This window comes from Gopherus evgoodei, chromosome 2 (assembly GCF_007399415.2).
Source record: "Gopherus evgoodei ecotype Sinaloan lineage chromosome 2, rGopEvg1_v1.p, whole genome shotgun sequence".
Classification (NCBI taxonomy): domain Eukaryota; kingdom Metazoa; phylum Chordata; order Testudines; family Testudinidae; genus Gopherus; species Gopherus evgoodei.
Genome location: NC_044323.1, coordinates 150,556,041 through 150,575,538, shown reverse-complemented (window position 1 = coordinate 150,575,538; position 19,498 = coordinate 150,556,041). Strand labels below are relative to the sequence as shown.

The 19,498-nt window shown below is 45.7% G+C and overlaps 1 protein-coding gene across 2 annotated transcripts in view; it reads left to right on the top strand.

Moving 5' to 3' along the window:
- The window catches only part of LOC115646278 (tetraspanin-15-like), a 221,497-nt gene that overhangs the window by 113,430 nt on the left and 88,569 nt on the right, over positions 1-19,498 (top strand). For both annotated transcript variants that reach the window (XM_030551930.1, XM_030551929.1), the window contains exon 5: positions 3,919-4,032. In XM_030551930.1, coding sequence (XP_030407790.1) covers positions 3,919-4,032 — 114 coding nt within the window. The remainder of the gene's footprint in view (positions 1-3,918; positions 4,033-19,498) is intronic.

The following is a 19,498-nucleotide window of genomic DNA, read 5'->3' as shown; positions in this document are numbered from 1 at the left end:
ATTTTGTGAATATGAAAAAAGTAAAACAAGGTTCTATTTAGCTGTAAATCTGATCTCTAGTTTAGTTTGACTTATGGAGAGAAATCCCCATTAGAGAGTGGAGTCTGATTGGCATTTTGTGGAATGGGATCAGCTAGCTTATGTGTTGGAGAAAACTGAGAAATACATTCATTAAAGACAATGAAATGAAAACTCTTGCCTGTGCTCATAAGGGAAAGAAATAAAGGACGTATCCTAGTTGCCTCTAATTAAATCAGCCTGAATGAAAGATGAATGAGCCTGATTTTTCCTGGGCTGAAATAGATCTGTTCATACATGGAAATGAAAAACAAAAAACAACCCAGTCTGCAGCTGCTGTTTGTCATGTTCATAGAAAATATGAAAAATCAGTTAGCGTTAGAGAGAGAGAACAAAGATACTCATTAGAGAAGCATTGGTTCAATGTAAATGTCTCCAAAGGTGCACAGTTGGTTTATGATTTGGATTATAGGCTTGCCTCAAACAAAGCTACTATATTGTCTCCAGCATGCCAATTTCCAGCTGTCTGCCCCACTTCTGAGGGGCCAGGTTAGCCAGAGGCCAATTATCAGGACAAGTAGCACCATGAGTCTCAATTCTGCACCATTTTCAGTCATCATCTTTGACTTGTTCAACTTCATTTGAGCTTAATTGCCAGTGGGACCTGGGGGGATGGGTGACCACATCACTAAAACCACTTCCAAAACTGGTCCCAATTATTGTTTGTTTGTCTTTGCAGGCTTTGACTGGGTCATGGAGACTGACCTGTCCTCTTGATCCTAGAGGGTGGTCCCTATAATTCAGAGGCCAGACATACTGATGGAGGAAAGAGTGATGAAGTTTGGTGTGCTACTTCCTATGCTATATCTATCCTGTGAATACAGACAGGGTTTTAGTCTCTTAGGCTGTCAAATTGGCCCTTTAACCAGCACTAAATTCACTTACAAGTGTTGTGAAAATAATTTCTTTCTAGACTAAATTAACTAAAAAAGATCAATTTAAGCCCAATAAATCTGACAATCATCATGAATTACGTTTCACTTAACTAACCCATGCAATCTCATTCTCAGGCCCTAGAGTGGGAGGAGAGGAGAAAAGTTATTGTAAAACTTACAGTAATTTATTGAAAAACATTTCCCTTCTGCAGCTTTTTTGCATTTTCATCTGCAAGATGAGTGTCAATTAAAACTCACTCCAGCACATTTTTTCTGTTACAAATCTCTGAAAAGCTGCAATATGAAAATAACACTGTCCTTGGGAGCCAAATAGAATGAAAAGTCAAAAGTCATTGCTTGTGAAAATCAGTGTATTTAGCACTCGGGTGTAGCGTGCAGGAAAACATTTAGTGTTGTTAATGCTGGAGGTGGGTGGCTGCCAGGGGAGTATATCTTTGGTTTATGGGAAATCATAAACCAACTTTGTGATAAATAAAGTGTGTGTGTGTGGAGGATAACTCTTTGATGGACAGCCAGCCAGCCAGTTAGCTGTAAAATCCCTCTTGATAGCTGTTCTTTACTTGCTTTACCTGTAAAGGGTTAAAAAATCCCCAGGTGAAGGGAAAAAAAAGTGGGCACCTGACCAAAAGAGCCAATGGAATGGCTAGAACTTTTTAAAATGGGGGAAAGAAACTTTCCCTTTGTCTGTCTGTTCTCTTGGCTGGAGGGACAGAGCAGCCATGCTATAAGCAGCTTTAAGCCAGGTATTATGATAAATTATCAGATCATGCCTAGAACTACTTATCTAAACTCCAAATGTGTAAGTAAATCAAAATGTTTAGCTGAAAGTGATCAGGTTTATTTCTGTTTATTTTTTAAGGCTTGTGGATCTCCTCTGTGCTAACCCCAGATGCTTTTGTTTGCTTGTAACCTTTGAGCTGAACCCCCAAGAAAGATGTTTTGGGTGCTTAATTTTTGTAATTGTTTCTTTTAAGATCTAGCAAAAAGCCTGAGTTCCAGATGTATTTTTTCCCTTTTTGTTTTTAATAAAATTTCTTTCTTTAAGAACAGGATTGGATTTTTGGTGTCCTAAGAAGTTTGTGGATGATGTTTGATTAGCTGGTAGCCACAGCTAATTTCCTTTGTTTTCTTTCTCAGCTCTTCCCCAGAAGTGGGGGTGGGGAGAGGTGAAAGGGCTTGATGGTACTCCATAGGGAGGAATTCCCAAGTGCTCCTTCCTGGGTTCAAAGGGTTTTTTGGGGCAGAGGGTTGCATTTGGGCAGTGGCAGTGTTTACCAAACCAAGGTCAGAGAAAAGCTGTAATCTTGGGAGTTTAATGCAAGCCTGGGGTGGAAAGTATTAATTTTTAGAATCCTTGCAGGCCCCCACCTTCTGCACTAGGAATGACAGAGTGGGGATTCAGCCTTGACAAACTTCAAGCTGGTTGGCGTGATAGTAGCCTTCGTTCAGGCACAATGAGTGAGCAGCTAAATTCTCCTCCGTTTAGTGATGGCTGAAACAGAAGCTGCCACTCAATTCACAGACTAGCTATGGCACAAGGTTGGAATTGGAGCTGAGCCATGTGAACTGAAGAGTTTTCCTTGGAGACTGAATTCAAATATAGGGGCTGGATATTATTTGGTGGAGCTGTAATTGTCTGTCAGAAGCAGCCGGAAGCAGGAAAATAAATAGAGAGCTGAAAAATAAATAGAGAGCCAGGAAATAAGAGAAACAATGGTTAACATGGCCCTGAAAGAGAGCTTTTCAGGCAGAGTATTGGTTGGAAAGAGGCTTGGAAGTGTGGAAACTGACTCCTACTCTGTTCAGAGAGATAGGAATTTGTGTATGTTCTTTGTAAATAAATAGGATTGCAATAAATACCTGACTCTTTCATCAATTTCTTCTCTTAATGGAAACAATCCAAAAGACCCCAAATATTGGCTAATCACCTGTGCTAAAGGGTAACAGTCTAATACACTAAAAAGCCCTATATGATATTGTTATAAAGAAAGGGAGAGCGAAAGTCTTACCTTAGAGTTTAAAAAGACCTATAGAATTAAATCTATCCCTTTTGGTCATTGGCAGGATTGTTCCTGCATGTTCTCCAATCATTTGTCCTGTTTTAAATGAACAGAGATGGGGTCTTTTAGACCACTAATGCCTAGTAGTTTTACATAAATGCATACACTTGTAGCATCCAAATATCTGTAGGAAAATCCGCAAGTGAATATTACATTGAAGTCTTTGTGCCTTCAAAAACAAGCTGCCGAAAGGACTTTGTGGAACTCTCATTGTTCATAGCAAACTGACTCCTCCTTCTGTTGAGTTGTTTGTTGCTCTATTGAGCAAGAAATAATTTGAGCTCTTGTAATGTCTGTTCCACAGACTAGCTCTTGAAATCCTAACCGTGCCCAGAGGAGTGATGGGCTTAGAGGGCACATGTACAGATGGGTTGAAAATATTCAGTATTAAAAAATTGCTTGAGCTTTCGTATTATCCTGCTTCGGTGCTTTGGGCATGTCAAGGCTGCCTTGCTAGCTTGAGCCTGTTCCTAACGTCACAATCCTGATGGACAGTCATCTGGAAAGCTGCTTTAGTTTGGAAAAGTAAATGCTGCACTTTGCTAAATTCACTTAGTTTCAGGCCATCTCCTGTCCTTCCTCTGTAATTCTTACTGACCATGCCAAAAATATTCTACCTGGCTCCTGTAGTGTAGGTCCAGAATAACTGAGTTCAAGCTGTAACTTAGGGAAAACTCCTGTATGATGACATTAGATGAGGCTGTGTTAGTCTGAGTGGTACAGAGTCAGAGAGAACTTCCGAGTCGGCCCCTGTCCGATAGCATGAATAAGGAATCCCCTTCTTGTTAGTTTCAGTTAAATGCTGCAAATATTTATCGTACTGCAAACATGCTGTTATTTATCACTTGGTTATGATGCATTTTTTAATTTCTTTGTTTGCACAGTTCTCTTGTTGTGGAGGTGATGAATATAAAGACTGGGATGTCAATCAGTACCATTCATGCAACAGCAGTGGTCCTCTGGCTTGCGGGGTTCCCTACACTTGCTGTATCAAGAAGGTAAGGGAGATTGAGCAGTTAAGAGAAGAAATTGAAAAGTGTTAATTAAAACAGTCCTATGACAACTCTCTAGGGCCTTCTAGCATATGTCTCCTCTGTCACTTCTCACAATGTGGCTCCTGGTCTGAGAGCATTCTTCTCTGCTTGTGCTGCCTTCTTAAATGGCCTTCTCATGTCTCTTCTCACATAACAGATCTTTTCTTTTCTCCCTTGCCTACTTGTGTCTATTTTTCTCACTCTCTACCGTTAGCCTTTTTATAGACTGTCTTGCATTTATCACTTGAACAGACCAGAGGACAATTCAATTTCATAGCAACTTTTGAGGTTACACATTTTTTTCATTCTGCTTTGGAATGAAAACAAAACCTTTCAAAAGAGTTTTGTGAAACATTTGCATGTGTTAAGTACAGGGCCGGCTTTAGACCTATTCCACCAATTCCCCTGAATTGGGCCCCGCGCCTAAGAGGGCCCCGCGCCCAGTGAGAATCCCTTCCGTGGCTAGAGGCGCCTTTTTAATTTTTACTCACCTGGTGGTGCTTTGGATCTTCAGCAGCCAGTCCTTCCTCTCTCTGGGTCTTCAACAGTACTTCAGCAGCGGGTCCTTCAGTGCTGCTGAAGAACTGGAGCAAGTGAAGGACCCAGCGCCAAAGTGCTGCCAAAGACTCAGAGCACCACCCGGTGAATACAAGCTCCATGTGTGTTTTTTGTTGTTTTTTTTTTTACATTTTTTTTTTAAGTCATCCCTGCCAGGGCCCCGTTGAAACTGTTTGAATTTGGCCCCGCACTTCCTAAAGCCGGCCCTGGTTAGTATCAGAGGGGTAGCCATGTTAGTCTGGATCTGTAAAAAGCGACAGAGTCCTGTGCACCTTATAGACTAACAGACGTATTGGAGCATGAACTTTTGTGGATGAATACCTACTTTGTCAGATAAATGTAGTCACTCTCAATAGCCTGGGGGTATAGGGTACTGGCCTTAATTCAGAGCAGTTTTTCATCCCTCCAGGGCCGGCGCTATCATTTAGGCAGCCTAGGCAATCACCTAGGGTGCCAGGATTATTCGGGGGGAGTGTGGCATTTTGCCAGGGGGGGCGGCAGGCGGCTCTGGTTGACCTTCCACAGGCATGCCTGCGGAGGGTCCTTTGGTCCGCGGCTCCGGTGGAGCTGCCGCAGTCATGCCTGCGGAGGTTCGGCTGCTCGCCTGGCTCCGGTGGACCTCCCGCAGGCACGACTGCGGCAGCTCCACCGGAGCCACGGACCAAAGGACCCTCCGCAGGCATGACTGCGGCAGCTCCACCGGAGCCGCGGGATCAGCACGGGAGGGCGGTGAAATGGCCGTGCGCCTAGGGTGCGAGAAACCCTAGCGCCGGTCCTGCATCCCACATCACTCTAAACCAGGCAGAGCAGGGTTTTGAACCTAAATTTCCCACTTGCTGGGCCAGTATCTATATCACCAGGCTATAGAATCTCTCTTAAAACCAATCCAAACTAAAGTTTCAGCATAACAGCATATTTTGACATTCAGACCAGCTCTATTTGTCATCCCATGTAGACCAGGCTTTGATCAGAATTCTATCTGCTGGGCACCCCTCTAACCACTAGACTCTGCTCCCTCCCCTGCAGTATCACATCTGCATTTCAGAGGGTTGCCCATTTGGAGGACCCTACTTGTCATGACACTGCATCAATTTTTTCAAAGTGACTGTGACGTTGCACTCCATATGTTTTATGGAAATATGCTTATGAGTGTGAATATGATGTAACTGGAATATGCTTTATGCAAGGTATCATTACAAAGGTTACAACCTACTGAATACATTCATCCTATTTCTATGAATGTATCATTCTTGTATCTGAAACTAGGAATATGAAGTGTAACTCTGAGGTTCTATTGTAATTATGCAAAGCGTGGGCCATTAATGGTAGTTTAGAATCTAGATGGCTCCCACTGACTAGGACAATTGGTTGTGAATAGTTTATTTACCTGCAAGCCTTCCTGTGTATGCGTGGACCAGCCCCTGGGTAATGAAGAATGAGGTTTCACAGGACATGTGACCATGTCACATAGTACTGGAATCCATCTTAAATCTGGTACTTGTCCATTTAGAAGGAGGGGTGGGGACCCAGAGAGGCAAAAGATTCTTGCCTTATACCAAAGCTATAAAAGGGGGTAGAAGAGAAGAAAGGGAGAAAACCCATTTTCCACCTAAAATGTCTACTGGAACTAACAAGGACTGTAGCGGGGAAAGGATTGGGCCCAGACTAGAAAGGAATCTAGTCTGTGAAAGAAGCCTATTGAAACATCTCTGAGGGTGAAAGATTCCCTTTAGTCAGTTTCTTGATGTATTAGGCTTAGATGTGCATGTTTTTGTTTTGTTTTGCTTGGTAACTTACTTTTGTTCTGTCTGTTATTACTTGAAACCACTTAAATCCTACTTTTTATACTTAATAAAATCAGTTGTGTTTATTAACAAACCCAGAGTAAGTGATTAATACCTGGGGGAACAAACAGCTGTGCCTATCTCTCAATCAATAGTATAGAGAGCGGGAAATTTATGAGTTTACCCTGTATAAGCTTTATACAGAGTAAAACGGATTTATTTGGGGTTTTGGATCCCATTGGGAACTGGGTTTCTGGGTGTTAGGTAACCTGCTGAGTGGTTTTCAGTTAAAGCCTGCAGCTTTGGGGGCGTGGTTCAGACCCTATGTCTGTGTTGCAGCAGGCTATCATGTCTGGCTCGACAGGACAGGGTTCTGGAAGTCCCAGGCTGGCAGGGAAAATGGGCTCAGAGGTAATTTCAGCACATCAGGTGACAGTCCCAAGGGGGTCTCTCTGACCGCACCTGTCACAGTGACCTCTTGACAGTCAGAGCACTGTCCTGTCGCAGCTCGTTATCTTTCATGAGCATCTATTGTCTCCTTGGGGGACTAGTCAGCAGCTTACAAAGTTGGCTTGTAGGATCTGATAAAATCAGGACAATCCCTTGAAAATCCATGACATGTGGCACCTCAGATGCAGCCCTGCAGGGCTGCTCCATTGAAAATCTGTGTGCTCAAATCTTCAGACTTAACTGAAGAACCAGCAAAAAACAAACGATGAAGTACCCTGGATACTATAACAACTCAAGACCATCCTGGCAGGCTCAATGCTTGGAGGAGGACTGAGTTAGCCCCATTGGGCCACTTCTAGACCTCTAAGATAGGTTTCCAACATCCCTGGGGAGTTAGCTGGCTGATTCCCCTTAATGTTGAGGAGAGGGTTGAGTATATTTTTGATGTTATGCCCCTAGCCCTTTAACTTTTCTGATGCACTCTTCATTGTGGTAAGTAGCGTGTGCATGTTTGATCTGTTTGGTATGAGATATAAGAAAGTTCCTTTTGCACTTCTTATGTAGTAAAAGGACAGGAAGACAAGTCCAAGCTAGTGAGAAAATCTATAGAAGTCCACTGGGGCGATGGCCTTTGCCAGAGACCCTGAAAGGGGCACCCACTAAAATCATTAGCCTTACTTAAAAAATCCGTGCAGTTTCTGTTGATTAGAGACCAGAATGTACTTAACATAGGAATGATTCTTCTGAACCTATGAAAGCCTTATATTGCAGCCTTACCTTACTTAACTATTAACCACACTTTGATTATACATAATGTGACAGACTCAAATCAGTGGGGTACAGGAGTCTGGTAGAGGGCAAATATACTGGTCACTGGATGAGTAGTTTTCTGTTCCCTGAGTGACCAGAGCAGGGGCTGCACTAGAGTAGTCAGGAACCTCCTAGAACCAATTAAGGCAGACAGGCTGATTAAATCACCTGCAGCTAATCAAGGCAGGCTAATCAGGGCACCTGGGTTTAAAAAGGAGCTCACTCCAGTCAGGCAGAGAGGAGCCAGAGGAGAGGAAGTGCATGTGAGGAGCTGGGAGCAAGAGGCACAAGGAGCTGAGAGTAAGAGGGTGTGCTGCTGGAGGACTAAGGAGTACAAGCGTTATCAGACACCAGGAGGAAGGTCCTGTGGTGAGGATAAAGAAGGTGTTTGGAGGAGGCCATGGGGAAGTAGCCCGGGGATTGTAGCTGTCATACAGCTGTTACAGGAGGCACTATACACAGCTGCAATCCACAGGGTCCTGGGCTGGAACCCGGAGTAGAGGGCTGGCCTGGGTTCCCCCCAAACCTCCCAACTCCTGATCAGACACAGGAGGAGGTGACCCAGACTGTGGGGAAGATCACTGAGGTGAACAAATCTGCCAATAAGTGCAGGACCCACCAAGGTAGAGGAGGAACTTTGTCACAACTGGTGTTAGGGGTTGGATCTGGTGTGCACAGCGTGGCAGAAGGAGGGTGATTTTTAAAAAAAAAAAAAAGTAGAGGGTTTATTTTTTTCCACCACAATGGATGACTTAGTACGGGCATTGATACAAGCTACAGCAGCCCAGCAGGAGGCTACTCGTGTCCAGGCAGCTGCCCAACAGGAAGCAGTGCAGCTGCAGCAAGAGACTAATCGCCTGCTGATGGACCAGGCTTCTCAAGACCGGGCTATTTTGCGGGAACTAGTAAACCAAGTAAAGACCCTTACAGAGCTGAACAGTGGCCATGATGGGACGCAGATCATACGGGCCAGCCATTGGCTGCAGAAAATGACGCAGGAGGATGATGTAGAGACATACCTTCTGGCCTTTGAGAGGACAGCCCTACGAGAGGCCTGGCCTCGAGATCACTGGTCTGGCATCCTTGCCCCATTCCTGTGTGGAGAGGCCCAGAAGGCTTACTATGATCTGCCTGAAGAGGCTGCAGCAGACTTACCCCCAGCTGAAAGCAGAGATCCTGGCCAGATCTGGGGTAACGACCGCAGTGCTGGCCCAACAGTATCACAAGTGGTGGTACCAAGAAAACAAAACCCATGGTCCCAATTGTATGACCTCATCCATCTCGCACAAAAGTGGTTGCTAACGGAGTCCGGAAGAGATACTAGAGGTTCTGGTCATTGACCGATACATGAGGGGACTACCGCCAGACCTTTGTGCTTGGGTAAGCCAGAACGAACCCTCCACCTATGATGAGGTTGTTGCACTGGTAGAGAGGCGAAGGACGGCAAGGGAGCTGACCGGACCAGTTAAGGAAGAGGCACCTCGGGTTAAACTATCAGCACCAAGCCCTAAAACTCGGATGATTGGGCCACCAGGAGGGCTCAGGTGGAAAGAGAGGGGCTGAAGGCCCACCAGAGGCCGCAAAGAGTTGGAGCACAGAGGGAGAAGAGGATCATGATGTTAGATTGCCCAAACCAAGAGACTGGGGAATGCCTAGGGCTCCATACAGATGTTATGCCTGTGGGTAGTGGGGACATACAGCTGCACAGTGTCCCAATGCTGAGGAGCCTATGCTGTATAACCTGGGGAACTGGGCAGACCCATGCTCCCTAATCCACCTTGTGGAGGATCTCACGAACCCCACATATGTACAACAGACCAGTAAAGCTAAATGGGGTAGAGACCACAGCACTGGTTGATTCGGGGAGTGCTATCACGCTTGTCTCGGGGAAGCTTGTGAAGTGTAGTCAGCTGCTGTGGGCTAAGCGTATGGGGATAACATGCGTCCATGGGACAGTTGGTTATTACCCCACTATCCTAGTAAAAATTGAGATTCAGGGGAACACTACTGAGGTAGCAGCAGGTGTAGTCCCTATACTCCCATACCCGGTGCTCATAGGGAGAGACTTCCCAGGGTTTGGAGACTTACTCTCAGTAGGAGGATTGGAGAAAGAGGGGACCCCTGAAGTTAGTGAGGCATCCACAGTAGACTGTCACTCCCTGGTCTTCTCTGAAATATCCCCAGATTTATTTTCCATTCCCAGACAGGGTAGAAAGTCGAAAAGGGAAAGGAGGGCAGCTAAGGCTTTGGGAACCCGAATAATGGCCCAAAGCCAGAGGGTCGCTCTCATAGGTAGACAGACCCGAGCAGCTGAAAAGAAGGCCACTCAAGAGGGAGAAGCACTTGAGTCTGACCCCCACCCTAACGCTTCTGAACCAGTAGAGGCAACAGAGACTGGGCCCCTAGATCTTGGGCAGATTAGCCCTGGGAGAGGAAATTTTGGACAGGACCAGGCCAAAGACCCAAGGTACGACCACATTAGGAAGGAGGTGACTGAAATAGATGGGGGTCCCCGTGGAAGGGAGAACCCAGGAACCAGGACCCTACTTTATAATGAAGAAGAATCTCTTGTATCGGGTTGCACTAGTACAAGGGCAGAAGGTACAGCAGATCTTAGTACCTCAAAAACACCAGAACGCTGTATTAAGTCTTGCTCATAGTCACCTTTTTGGGGGGCACTTGAGGGTAGAGTAGACCCTGGCATGAGTCCTACAACGGTTCTTCTGGCCCAGAGTACATGAAGTGTGAAGGTACTGTGCGTCCTGCCCGGAATGTCAGCTGCACAGTCCCCATACCCACCTGAGGGCACCTTTAGTACCCCTTCCCATCATATAGGTCCCTTTTGAGCGAATAGCCATGGACTTAGTGGGACCCCTGGAGAAGACGGCTTGAGGCCACCAATATATACTAGTTGTTTTAGACTATGCTACTCGCTACCCAGAAGCTGTCCCCCTGCGGAACACAGCCTCTAAAACGATAGCCAAAGAGCTGGTGGGGATCTTTGCCTGAGTGGGGCTACCAAAGGAGATATTAACAGACCAAAGAATCCCATTTATGTCAAAGCTAATGAAGGACCTCTGTACGCTGCTCCATATACATACCCTGAGAACTTCAGTTTACCATCCGCAGACTGATGGGTTGGTAGAAAGAGTTTAACCGAACCCTCAAGGCTATGATACGGAAGGTTGTAAGTCGGGACGGGAAGAATTGGGGCACCCTACTGCCCTACCTTATGTTCGCTATCCGGGAGGTACCTCAGGCCTCAGCTGGGTTTTCCCCCTTTGAGTTATTATACGGGCATCACCCCCGTGGCATACTAGACATCGCTAAAGAGATCTGGGAAGAGGAACCCAATGAGGGGAGAAATATAATAGAACAAGTAAAACAGATGCGAGACCGGATAGCCTGTGTCATCCCTATTGTACGGGAACATTTGGAAAAGGCCCAGGAGACCCAGAGAACCTGTTACAATCACCAGGCAAAAGTCCGACAGTTCCAACCAGGGGATCGGGTGATGGTGTTGGTACCCACGGCAGAAAACAAGCTTCTGGCCCAATGGCAGGGACCCTATGAGGTGGTTGAACCCGTGTGGGAAGTAACCTACAAGGTGCGGCAGCCAGGATGCCGAAAACAAGAACAGATTTATCACATCAACCTTCTGAAACCCTGGCATGCACAAGAGGCATGCATAACTATCCAAGAAGACCTAACCCAGGAAAACAAGTCTTCCAAACAGGTGAGAGTGTCTCCCGATTTAACACCAGACCAGAAGAGATGATCTTCCGGAACCAAGATGTGTTCTCGACAAAACCAGGTTGAACAACCAAGACATATCACCACATCATCATGAACCCTGGGGCCCGAATAACAATGAGGCCCTATCGAGTGCCAGCGGCCAAAAGAGAGGAAATAAAAGCAGAAGTAAAAAAAAAAGATGCTGGAGTTGGGGATCATCGAAGAATCCCACAGTCAGTGGTCCAGCCCAATCGTGCTGGTGCCCAAACCTGATGGCACCACAAGGTTTTGCAACGACTTCCGGCGACTAAATGAAGTATCTCAGTTTGACGTGTACCCCATACATCACATAGATGAGCTAGTGGACCGTCTGGGTAATGCCCGGTACTTGACTACTCTAGACTTGACAAACGGGTACTGGCAGATTCCCCTTGCAGAAGATGCAAAGAAAAAGACTGTGTTCTCTACACCAGAGGGTCTTTTCCAATATACTGTCCTCCCTTTTGGACTACATGGGGCCCCAGCTACTTTTCAGTGCCTCATGGACAAACTATTACGCCCGCATAACAGTTATGCTGCTGCCTACTTGGATGATGTGGTCATTCATACCCCAGACTGGGAAACTCACCTAGAGAAGGTAGAGGCAGTCCTTGATACCTTCAGGCGAGCTGGACTTAGAGCAAACCCTGTCAAGTGCGCCGTAGGATTTACGGAGGCCAAATATCTTGCCTACATTGTGGGAAAAGGTCTGGTAAAACCCCAAGTGAACAAGTTGGAGGCCATCCAAAATTGGCCCTGACCATGTCGTAAGAAACAAGTCCGGGCATTCCTAGGTGTAGTGGGGTATTACCGACGATTTATCCCCCACTTTGCCACAAGGGCAAGCCCCCTGAAAGACCTAGTAAAAGCCTGTGGACCTGATCTGGTCAGATGGTCTCACGCAGCAGAAGAAGCATTCACAGACTAAGGACTGCCCTCTGCAGTAACCCTGTACTGATAGCCCCTGATTTCAGCAAGGAATTTATCCTGCAGACAGATGCATCGGAAGTAGGGTTGGGGGCTGTTCTATCACAGATAGTTGGGGAGGAGGAACACCCAATTCTGCATCTCAGTAGGAAACTCTTTCCGAGGGAACAAAAATATGCAGTGGTGGAGAGAGAGTGCCTTGCCATAAAATGGACCATGGAAGCATTGCGCTACTACTTGCTCGGGCGCAGATTTGTCCTCATGACCGACCATGCCCCTCTTCAATGGATGCAGCGGAACAAGGAGAAGAACACAAGGGTGACCAGGTGGTTCTTATCCCTCCAATCTTTCCAGTTCCATGTGCAACATAGAGCAAGGAACCGTCACGGCAATCCTGATAGCTTGTCACATGTGCACTGTCTGGCATCCCAAGCTGCCCAGCCCCTTGGTGTTGAGCAGGGAGGAGGGATATGTGACAGACCCAAACCAGTGGGGTACAGGAGTCTGGCAGAGGGCAAATATCCTGGTCACTGGATGAGTAGTTTTCTGTTCCCTGAGTGACCAGAGCAGGGGCTGCACTAGAGTAATCAGGAACCTGCTAGAACCAATTAAGGCAGACAGGCTAATTAGAACACCTGCAGCCAATCAAGGCAGGCTAATCAGGGCACCTGGGTTTAAAAAGGAGCTCACTCCAGTCAGGCAGAGAGGAGCCAGAGGAGAGGAAGTGCGTGTGAGGAGCTGGGAGCAAGAGTCACAAGGAGCTGAGAGTAAGAGGGTGTGCTGCTGGAGGACTAAGGAGTTATCAGACATCAGGAGGAAGATCCTGTGGTGAGGATAAAGAAGGTGTTTGGAGGAGGCCATGAGGAAGTAGCCCAGGGGGTTGTAGCTGTCATGCAGCTGTTACAGGAGGCACTATACGCAGCTGCAATCCACAGGGCCCTGGGCTGGAACCCGGAGTAGAGGGCTGGCCCGGGTTCCCCCCAAACCTCCCAACTCCTGATCAGACACAGGAGGAGGTGACCCAGACTGTGGGGAAGATCACTGAGGTGAGCAAATCTGCCAATGAGCGCAGGACACACCAAGGTAGAGGAGGAACTTTGTCACAATAAATTAACTGCAAGAATAGATGAATAACAGTCACATAACTATATAACCACATCCAAATGGTTAACTACAAACCCCCATGTAAACGGTAAAAGCAGTTAAGAAGGGAAGGGAATATGTATGTAGTTCTGTTTAAATACATTGTAATACAATAATTATACCCAAGTCCACTGTAAATTGCTACATTATACATTAAGGAATTGTAAATTGAAGGTATGGCTCCCATTAATGAAGCTCCTTTTTCACTGAGAATAAGCTAAGTTCTATGAAGTTGCTTGAGTGTCAATCATATTTAATACAGGGGTCTTCTTGGTGCTTACCATTCTAATATGTGCTTTGTAACAGAGTACCAGGAACTGTGCCAAGCTGCAGCTAGAATTAAAAATATACTATAGCTGGGCCAGTAATGAGGCCAGTACTGCCATGCAGGTTAGTTATAACAGGCTCCTCTGAGAAGGAACATGAAGGGAGGAAGGACTAGAGGGATTCATGTGATCTGGATTATTTTCACGTAGGGCTTTGCTTTCCAGTGCTCTGAGCAACTGATTCCCATTGACTCCGCTGGGAGCTGTAGGCACTCGGCACCTCTGAAAATCGGGCCATTGCTGTATGGTGTTGGGCAGGCTGTGTAGGGTGGGATTTTCAATAGAGTCTAAGGGTACAGCTACACTGCAATTAGAGACCTGACTGCATGTGTGGACATACCTGAGCTAGCTTTGATCTAGCTTCCTTGAATTAGCAGCTTAGGTTATACAAGCCCAACCCAGATCCTAGGTCTGTATTCAAACAGCTAGCCTGTGGACTGGGATAGCAGGGGGTTACGTAGGTTGGAACAGACATGAATTAGCTGACCTAGGGACTTGGAAAAATAGCAGGACTGGGATAGTAAGGGAACGAAGCATGTCAGGATTGAGGTGTATTGGCGGAGCTATGGGTGGAGAATGAGACTGCAATAGCAGACGGTGCTGGGGATTAGAATTGTGTTGAATTAGCACCGCTGTGCTTGGAGACCTAGGACTGCAATAGCAGCTAAGGCTGAAGATAAGAATTGTGGTACATTGGCACAGCTGTGTTCAGGATGATTTGACAGTATCAGTCTCTAGCTCAAACTTGAGTTATTCTTCTCATGAGCAGTAAACTCATTTTTTGGGGTTGAGGAAGGCTGACTATTTCTGAAAACCGCCCCATAACACACTACAGGCATGGCTGAATAGTTGGAAAGGTTTAATGGCTGCTCCTACTGTGCATGTTCCTTTACCCAGGAGACTTTGTATCCTTATTAATTCATAGACATTGCCTTTTCTCTGCTTCTCGGAATCTTTTTTCCGCCACCTGCTGGGCACACCATGTAGATGTTCTCTGGAGCTATAGTGACTGAAAAGTTTTTGCCACAGTGCTTATATTAACAGCTCTTTTCCTTACTTGTTTATGGTCTTGTCTAAGACTCCTGCTGCCCTGACTGGGTCAGCAGATGGAGAAAGGAAATGTTTTCAAAAGCAGCCACTAATTTTAGATCAGGGGTCTCAAACATGCAGTTCACGAAGTTATTTGCTACAGCCCGCCAAGATCCCCACGCCCTCCTCCCCCCAGAGTTATTTCCTGTGGCCACCAAACTCCTCTCACCCATCCTCCCTGCCCCCAGAGTGCCGCACTCCCACTCCTCTGCCTATCTCCAGGCACTTTCTGCTGCCAGCAGCTGCTTGGCAGTGCTTAGCACTTTCCAGGAGAGAGGGGAGAGGAGCAGGGAGCCGCACACTATGGGGAGGCGGTGAAGAAGAGGCAGGGCAGGGGTGGGGATTTGGGTAAGGGGTTGGAAGGGGCAGGGTGGGGCCTCATGGTAGGAGTGGAGTGAGGAGGGCTGGCAGGGGAGGCTTTTGTACCTATATGAAAAGGTGTCAGTGATGTGGCCCTCGAGCCAATGTACTAGTCCTTGTGTGGCCCTCATGGTGGTTTGAGTTTGAGATCCCTGTTTTAGATGCTCAACTAGACACACTGAGCCTGGCCTTTCAGAACCCCAGCAGCTCCCACAAACTTTAATTTTGGAGTTATGCGTGCTCAGCACTTCTGAAAATCAGATCAACTACCAAGCTGGGTACCCAGAATCACAAGACAGTCTTTGTTTAAATTTTTACACTGTATGGGCTTTCCTAGCTAATAGATTCTTCAGCTTCCATTGATGGGCTAGGCTAGAACATGTCAAGGTTAAACTGTGTAATACACAAACTACTTTCCCCCTCCTGTTGCCAATTCCCTGCAAGCAAATGGGGTTTGACGTTAGGCTATTAGTGCTCTCAGTAAGCAGAGAGTGAGTGAGGGGTTCTCTCCTCTTAGGTAAGATTAGTCTAGGTTCAACATACTACATTGCATTTTGGGATTAGACGCTCCAGAGTAGCCTAGCGTGTAGAACTACAGTTAGTTAGAACTTGCTTTGTCAAATAACTTTGATTTTATGAAAATGGTTTTCATCCAACAAAAATATTCTGGTTTTGGTTTCATCTATGAAATGGAAAAAATGTTCCCCCAAACCCAAGGATTTTTACTGAAAATGGTTTTTGAAAACCAAACATTTTAACAGAAAATCTGACAAACACTAAAATTTTTCTGAATTACCCTGGAAAAAAAAATTAGCTTTTTCTCAACCAACTCTATACAGAACTTTTCATTTCTAGCTTATTGGTCAGAATCCAAGCCAGGCTATGCTTATCTGCTTGGTCTGCAAGAGATGAGCTGTACGGGGAGATCTCAATTCTGATTTTAATAGACAATTGCTCACATTATAAAATACACCAGAGTTTGATGAGGATGTCCCCTTGTTGGCATCCTCACATGACAGGCCAATTATGATGTGAGCCATGGAGATGGTCTTGGAGGACATTCCTGCAGAGAGTGATTGAGGCACCGTGGTGGGTTGAAATCCATTCCGCTAAGAAGGCTTCAGCAATTCTAAAGCCGCATGGAGCACTCCAGTCCCCAGCATCTCTCATGCATGAAATTCACAAAACAGAATGTTTTAAAAAAAAAAAAAAAACAGACAAAATCAGTGAGCCAGATAATAAATTTACCCTGGCAGCTTCTCGCACCGTCGACACTGGGAGTTGGAATTTGCCCATCCTAGTCTGAGCTTAACTGAAATGGAAGCCTTTCGCTCACAGCACAGAATCCAATTTGGGTAAATCTCCTTCAAATACAAGACAGTATTTGCTGGTGGCTCTTTTAAGGCTATATCTGCATGACAAGCTAGGGATGTGATTCCCCTGCTCATGTAAACACACTCCTCTCCTGGAATTAGTGCCAATATAAATAGCAGCATAGCTGTGTAGGACAGGTAGCAGCAGTAGGGGCATGGCTTAGCCGAGCCAAGCACAAACCCACCTGAAACTGCTGCTATTTATACTTGTGCTAACTCAATAAATCACACTCCTAGCTCATAATGTTGAAGTAGCCAGTGTCAGCAAGCCTGATGCATCGCTACAGAATCTGACTTTCATTGGCAGGTGGGCAGCTTCCACTGTATTTCAGCCAGTGCTGAGAGGACGGAAAGATTAACTTCAGCTGGGAGACCTGCCAAACTTTTCAGAAATAGTTTGAATAATCAGAGCGTTCCATAGTTCACATCCCCTCCAGATGAGACGGCGTATGGCATCGCTGCTCCTTACTGTAACTGGGACTTGACAATGAGTGTCTCACTCATCTAAACTATTTAAAAAAGAAAGTGGTAGGAGATGAGCTGCTGAGAAATTGTGCCTGTTGTTCAAGCAAAAATGCTGGCAATGTTAGAATTTGATTTCATATGGCTCTTAGATTGCATGGAAAAACACAATAATAAAAAAAAAACTTCACCAATATTTGGTTCCTATAACATTTGTCACTGTGAGCAGATGCTGACAGTTTTAGTCTGAGATTTTTCAAGGCCACCTAAAAGGATTTGAGCATCTAGATCCTGTTAATTTTAGTGGGAACTGGGTGGCTTTGAAAAATCTCTGAAGGCTGCAGCCTGATTGATTGTGACAGAGGGAATATCTGGCATAAAAATCTCAAGAGCTGACAAGGTCAAGGAGACTGATGGTCTGATTCTCAGAGTCTCTGAAATGCTCACAGCTCCTATCTAAGTCTGTGGGAATTGTGGGTGGCACCTTTCAAAATCACGTTTTAAGGGCACAAGATAAAGCCGTCTCAGGTATGTTCTGGGAGAGAACATGCTTGAGTCCAAGGAGATAAAAGGAAATGAACTAGATCAGGGCCACTAAGATTTTTTTTTCTGGAGAGTTAGAGGGACTTAAAAGTCTTCAGTAAGGCAGGGATAAAAGGTATATATATTATATACTGATGTTCCCGATGAAGTAAAATATTGTCAGTAAGACAATATAGTCCATGCCTGCTTTCTGTATTTACACTGGCGTGGCCAGCACTAGTAAAGATTTGCCAGTATAGCTATAACAGCAAAACCTTTTAGTGTAGACGCAGTTTGTACCAGCAAGAGTGTTTTTGCCAGTATAGGTTATACCAGTTCCCAGAACAAAATAAGGTGTAATGGAAAAGCACTTTTGCTGGTATAACTATGTCTACACTAATGGTATGTCTACACTGGAAACTTCAAAGCGCTGACACGGGAACGCTCCCACGGCTGCACTTTGAAGTGCGAGTGTGGTTGTGCACGAGCTCTCCTAGCACTCCTGGTAATCCACGCTCCCAGCAGTTGGAGCTTGTCTACACTAGTGCTTTAAAGTGCTCAGACTTACTGCACGCAGGAGAGTGATTTTTTCACCCCCCTGAGCCAGCAAGTTCGAGCGCTATAAAATGTAAGTGTAGACAAGCCCTAAGACTTTTGCTGATATAGAAATGTCATTTTAAAAAAAAATGTCAACCCCTATCCAACATTACTTTAAAGGCAAAAGTTTCTAGTATGGACCTGGCTTTAGTCCCAAGTTAATACATCTGGGTTACATCTCATCAGTGTGGTAGACTTGGGAATCGCCACACCAGAACAGGCGAATGGATCATTTAAGGTCTGTCTACACTGTAATTAAACACCTGCGGCTGGCCCACGTCAGCTGACTCAGGCTCACGCTACAGGGCTGAAAAATTGCCATGTAGATAGTTGGGCTTGAGTTTGGCCTGAACCCTGGGACCCTGCAAGGGGAGAGGGTCCCAGAGCCAGAGTTCCAGCCCCAATACCTTCACCGCAAATTTACAGCTCTGTAGCATGAACCCGAGTCTGCTGTCATGGGCCAGCCACAGTGTTTAATTGCAAACCCTTAGTTTAGCTGAAACCCTGAGAACGAAGGGCTACAAGGTGCAGACGGACGCCCTGATTGTCAGAGCCCTGGGTGCTTGGGATCCCTGCACCGAGTGAGTGCTGTGAACCTGCAGGATCGGTCGACGCTACACATGGCTCATGCGGCGCCTCATGGTCTCGGACACCATCTGATGGTCCAGGGACATCTACATTTAAGCACATCACCGGCTACCGACAGTACCAGGAGGCATGAGCCAGAGTGACATCATTCTTCGACTACGAGAAAGGGACAAAGAGACTTTCTCTGTTGGATCATATGAACTGGAACCATAAACTCCCTGAACATTAAATCTCACCAAATGAAGGTCAATCTATCCTCTCATCATATCCACTCATTATACTCCACACCCGAACATAGCCACTTTATGAACTTCATACCCTCATATCTCAATGTCTGTACTTTGACCCACCAACCTTTTACCTCCAATCGGGGATGTTGCAGATTTTGTATTCCTTATGCAACCCGATCTTAAACCAAACTTTGCACCCTCAATAATCTGTATGTTGTTCCCTGATAACCAGAAACTTCTATGCTTAAACTCTGTACCATTCACATTTTTTTAACATGCTGTTGCTGGCGGTGGCCAGTGCTGGATGCCTCAGATAAAGGTGCAATGCATTCTCCCTACAATAACAAACCAAATTCTGCAATTTTATACCATAAAAGGCCACTCAGTTATTACAGTGTTTTATTTTGGGATTTTTATTCTCTCGAATGTTCATTGTT